This window comes from Cervus elaphus, chromosome 3, assembly GCF_910594005.1.
Source record: "Cervus elaphus chromosome 3, mCerEla1.1, whole genome shotgun sequence".
Lineage (NCBI taxonomy): Eukaryota > Metazoa > Chordata > Mammalia > Artiodactyla > Cervidae > Cervus > Cervus elaphus.
In genome coordinates this window covers 48,579,199-48,584,488 of record NC_057817.1, presented here as the reverse complement: position 1 = coordinate 48,584,488, position 5,290 = coordinate 48,579,199, and the positions used below count along the sequence as shown (strand labels likewise).

Below are 5,290 nucleotides of genomic sequence, written 5' to 3'. Positions count from 1 at the left end.
TGCAAAGTTAAAAAAAAATATGCTATCAAAATAACTATTACTTCCTCTAAGGGGTGCAAAGTATTTATGATGTATCCTCAAATCATTGCAGGGTATCTAAGAAGGAAAAGGAGCCAGACAAAATAGCTCAAAAAAAAAACCCCACTGAGTTCCATTAATGAAGAACGCAGTAACAACAGCCAAGTAGTATCGTAATGTTTCTTTGTCTAGAAATGAAAGACCTGCATCCAGAGGAGAGCAAATGCTCTCTTTAAATTGGAAAGCTTTGGCTAGACAGAAGTTAGGTGTAGTGGCTGCTGCTGACGCTCTCCAATGATTCAGCAGAGCTATATTTAAATTTTAGGACTTTGTATGCCAGATATGAAACCAATACATTCTGGTTAGTGAAAAGTAAACAGGAAAAAGCTGTGCAGTTTTGAAGACCCCCCTCCCTCAGAATACTATGATAAAAGCAAGAGGTAGCATTCATATAACATTTGACAGCTTAGGAAGATCTTTTCATACACTTGATTTCATTTAGTCCCTACAACAACCCTGTGAGCTAAGTGTTATCAGTGCCGCTGTTCAGCCAGGAAAATGGAGGCTTTATATCATTTGAAGTCGTTTGCCTCAAGTTACGCACTTAATAACGAAGGAGGGCAGACTAGATGCAGAGCAGTTTTCTATTTCCTTGCCCTCATCCTGCCCAATCCTGTCTCTCCTCTACTATGAAATTGTTAGATGGGTGGGAGATCAGAAGGAAGGACCAAGTTATTTTTAATTAATCATGAGGGGACATTCAGTATCCTGAGTCACTTTCTAGAAGACTCACAGCTGTGAATCTGGATTTCTCAAACAGGATGTAATGATGTCCAGGATAGCACAGGATCTAAACATGTTTCCTATGTTCTAGAGAAAGCCTCCATAGTCCCTTGGGCAATCTGTCTTTTCTGCCCTTTTAAGAAAATCAGGTATCTGTCACACAAATCTGACTTTAAAGCAACTTTGCAGTGAAAGCAAAAAGATATCATCGGCCAGCTGACAACATTTTCTCTAACCTTCAACATCCTGGTAATCATGCTTTTCACAGCCAATAAAATGTGAGGAACCAAAGGAGGAAGTTGCCAGTTTTAAAGTGAGGGTTCTGCAACTGAGGTGATTGATAGCTTCTAACAGAACTTTCCCCTTTTCACTCCGCAGCAGGCACCCCATGACCAATAAGCCTCAACTCATGTCTCTCCAAGGCACCATCCCATCTCCACGCCACGGTCTGAGACTGCATTTTCTGATACACAAATTGATTTTACTGGACAGAAACATAATTTCCGTAAAGTCTCTTCCAATTCCTTTCAAACCCTAAGGCTGATGACGAACTTACTTTGTTCAGAAATAATGCCCCTACATTATATGACTTCTAAACCAATCAAGCCTTAGTTATGTCAGAAATAAAAAGAAAGGAAACCTACAGAAAAATATAAAGCATGGCTATGATTATTCCTTTAGAAATATGGCTTCTGTTACTTCTGGGAATTAGGTCTGCAGATTTTAGCATTGCATGTTTTTATTAACATTCTTTATAAAACATTTCATAGCTTTTGTTTGTAGCAATGTGAAAAATGCAATGAGAAACACAGTCTTGTACTCAACAGATTGATTAATCTTATATAAGTTCATTTGTCTAATAATTCTAGCTGGATTCAGTCAATGGGCTGAAAAGTCCATTACAAGAGTCAGACAGCGTGATCACAGGGGGCTCAGGTTGAAACAGGAATGAACTTGATAGACTTGGAAGATTTAGGCGAGTCCTTCCATGTTCCCATACTGTTGGTGGGGCTTCGGTTGTTAGTGAAGGAAGTCTGTCTTCGGCTCGTACTGTCAGAATCTTCTCTGGTGAACGTTCGTTTCATGTTTTGGCAGCACGGGAAGCTTTGGGCACAGTCTTGCAAGAGATGGCCACTAAAAAACATGTATATCCAGGGGTTGCAGCAGCTATTCAAGGAAGCCAGTAATGCAGGGATGGCGGTGGCCGGGTTTTCTGACTCTGTATGGAAGACATAAGGGGACAGCATTTAGCTAATCAAACGCAAGTAAAATCACTGGATAAACTCATTCTTTTATTGGTTCACGAAAGTGGGAAAATGTTTTGGGTCAATATAGAAAATGAAGTATTTTGTTTATCAATCGGGGAAATAGTTGGTGAATGGAAATTGCTTGGTTGTAAAATATTTTCATGAGCAAGATGCCTTGAAATTAATTCAGATATTTTAAACCACTATTAAAATATCTAAGTAGAATGAGGGAGACTTGCAAGAGGCTAAGAATATTGACTCATTTACTAATAAAGCTTTGAATCATTTGTGTTAGCACTAGCATATGCTAATAGAGACAACACTTACAGAATGGCTGCCATTTCAGTGAAATCTCGAGTCCATAGCCACATATACCAAACTGTATGCATCCTGATAACTTAAGCAAAAGTATGACACTATGGACCATGTTTAGTCATTTAAGTTTTTTTTAATATTAAACACATTCTTGTAGTAAGAACTCTTTAGAAGGGGATAGTTGAACTAGGTCCCTGAAGGATGCAGTGTTTAATTGTTTTCTTTGGCTAATTAGAAACTTCTTTTAATTTTAAAAGAAAACCCTCTTTGATTGTGGTTTGAACAACTAAATTATATTATGGAGAACGGATGAATTAAGAAATTCCAACAGTCTTTTGAACCATTTTGTGTGTGTGTAATTGCATTGTCAAACCATATAAATACAACCTTTCACAGTAGAACTAGGCACTGAGAATATACCTTTTCTAAAGATAAGAATAATTGGCAAGCACTGACACTTCCTTATTAAATATAAACTTGGGTCTTCTCACTCTTGTTATGCCAGAATACATTACAGGTTATTTCATCAAACTTTGTGCTGATGCAAATCTTAAAGGTGATCATGATCTGTGACCAAGATTCTATTCAAAAAGAATGAAAATCATCAACATACCTACACCCAGTGAAAAAAATTAAAACATTATGTTAAGAGATGGAACACTAGCTAAATGCCAAATTGAAATGACTTAAGAATCTTCCTTCAACAAGCTTAATCTTCATACCCCTAGGACCAAGCATAAAATATGCACAATAATATTTGTTGGCTGGATGAGGAATAAATAAAACTTTAGAAAATTAAAAAAATCTTTCTTCAGGAAAAATATGTCTGTTTTACCCTTACTTTAGGGCATTTCTACAAAAATTTTACAGTGTGTTACTTTTCACAAGCTAGCAAAAAGCAGTTGTGACAGTCTAAGTATTTCCCTGAATCCAGCAGACTTGAAAGCAGGGTATTAACACTGCTGTTACAGCTTTGACAGTAAATTTTTCTGTTTTGTAAGTGCGTGGCTGACTGGAGGACACAGTTTCTGGATTTGTGGTTTTAGGGGCTGGTTATAGTATCTTTTAACCATTCGGCTCAAGGTGTGATTCTCATTCACGAAGTTAAGAACTATGGCCCTAGAGCATGTTATGAAAAGACTCTCTCTCTGTCCCCACTTCTGTCCCCTCGACAACTCCCCCCATCCCCAACACAGAGCCCCCATTCCTTCACCTTCCTCCGCGGTCCCGACACCTACCGACCCAGGAGAAATTCTTATCCCAGGCAGACCACATCTGGATGATGAAGAAGGGCGCCCAGCAAACGATGTAGGCCGTCACGATCACGAAGGTCATCTTCACGGTGCGGATCTTGGCGCGGGAAATGGTCTTCACGCTGCTCACACACCGCGCGTGCAGGACGCCTCGGCGCAAGGCGCCTTCGCCCGCGCCCTCGGCGGGGGCGCCGGTGCCCGGGCGCCCCGCGGTCTTTCCGCGGACGTTGCGCCAGATGTGGTAGCAGATGAAACCGTAGCAGGTGCCAAGGATGACCACGGGCGCCAGGAACACGCTGCCGGTCATCCAGGTCACGTAGGCCGGGAGACCCCAGGGCTGGATGAAGGTGGCCCAGCAGTCGTAGGTCCTGGTGACGTTGCTCACCTCGACCACGGAGAAGACGAAGTACTGCGGGGTGCTCAGCACGAAACTCAGCACCCAGGCGGCGGCGATCATGAGGCGCGAGCGGCGCGCGGGCCGCTGCAGCGTCTTCAGCGGGTGGCACACGGCGATGTAGCGGTCGGCGGTCATGACCACCAGCATGTAGGCGGAGGCGAACATGGCGAACACCTGCATGTGCTTCACCACGCGGCACAGCCCGTCGGGCCCGCGGAAACGGTAGGTGATGTCCCAGCCCAGCTGGGGCAGCACCTGGAAGAAGGCGACGGCCAGGTCGGCCAGGCTGAGGTGGCGGATGAAGAGGTGCATGCGGGACGTCTTGCGAGGCGTGCGGTGCAGAGCCAGCAGCACGCTGCTGTTACCCAGCACGGCCACCACGAAAATCACGGCCAGCACGGCGATCTCCAGCTTGGCCAGCTCCTCGTTGCGCGTGTCCGCCTGCGGGCCGCCGTCTTCCCCGAGCGCCTCCGAGTCCCCGCTGGTGTTGGCACCTCCGGCAGCCAGCGGCCACCACCGGCTGGAGTTGCTCGCGGGCCCCGCGCTGGGGCCCCCGGAGAATCGCATGCGGTCCATGCAGCGCCCCCTCGGCCTCGGCGGAGGCCAGTCCCCTTCCCGCCTCCTCGCGCGGGGCGCTCCCTCCTGCCCGCGCTCGCCGCCAGCGGGGCTCTGCTCCCTCTCTTGCGGGCGTCTCCGGGCGCAGAGTCCCACCAGCCGGCTCAGCCGCTCTTGGTGGAGTCGCCCGTCTCCTTCCCTGCCCCGCCCTTTCTCAACTCTGGCGGAGCCGGGAAGGCGCGCTCCGAGTCTCCGAAAGCCCTGGACTCCAAACTCAAATTATTAATACGGAGTCTGTTTCCCCAGATCGCGCTCCCTCTCGCCCCAGTGGTTGGAGGCTGCTCGGTGCCTACTCTCGCCACCTCCTCTCCCCCCAGGATTTTCCTTTATCCCAACTTCCTACGTCGGCGATTTGTCCTTTTTGCATCACTGCTGCAGGGGTGGGGCTGGAACGCGCGGGTTCCTCGGCGTATTGGTTGATGGTGATGCTTCCCCGCTCTTCTATTAAAAAAACAAAAACAAAACACCTCGGAGAACTGGACGCGTCAGACCTTTTCAGGGCTTCCCATCATTTCCTCAAGCCTCCGTCAAGAATCACCTTAACCCTGCATGTGACTTCAGTAGACGCGGTACCTAGAAACCCAGAGTCCACTGCCCGCTCGGGTGCTCTTGAACCTGAATTTGGCGCGGGACTCCCACCTGCGCCAGCCGGGATTTCTCCC

General features: G+C 46.7%; 1 protein-coding gene across 1 annotated transcript; it reads right to left on the bottom strand.

The window, feature by feature from the left end:
* Window positions 1–1,530: 1,530 nt before the first annotated feature.
* Window positions 1,531–5,078, bottom strand: AVPR1A (arginine vasopressin receptor 1A). Its single transcript, XM_043888268.1, has 2 exons — window positions 3,602–5,078; window positions 1,531–2,020 (listed from the first exon to the last, which is right to left on the bottom strand). Exons 1-2 carry the CDS (start codon window positions 4,587–4,589, stop codon window positions 1,734–1,736), a joined length of 1,275 nt encoding a protein of 424 aa, XP_043744203.1. The 5' UTR covers window positions 4,590–5,078; the 3' UTR covers window positions 1,531–1,733.
* Window positions 5,079–5,290: the final 212 nt, after the last annotated feature.

Excerpts from the sequence above, each read along its gene's own strand:
- AVPR1A (XM_043888268.1), bottom strand. The coding sequence starts at position 4,589 with ATGGACCGCATGCGATTCTCCGGGGGCCCCAGCGCGGGGCCCGCGAGC. Across the intron at positions 2,021-3,601 it reads TAAGAATTTCTCCTGGGTCG|AGTCAGAAAACCCGGCCACC; the intron begins GTAGGTGTCGGG and ends TCTTCCATACAG.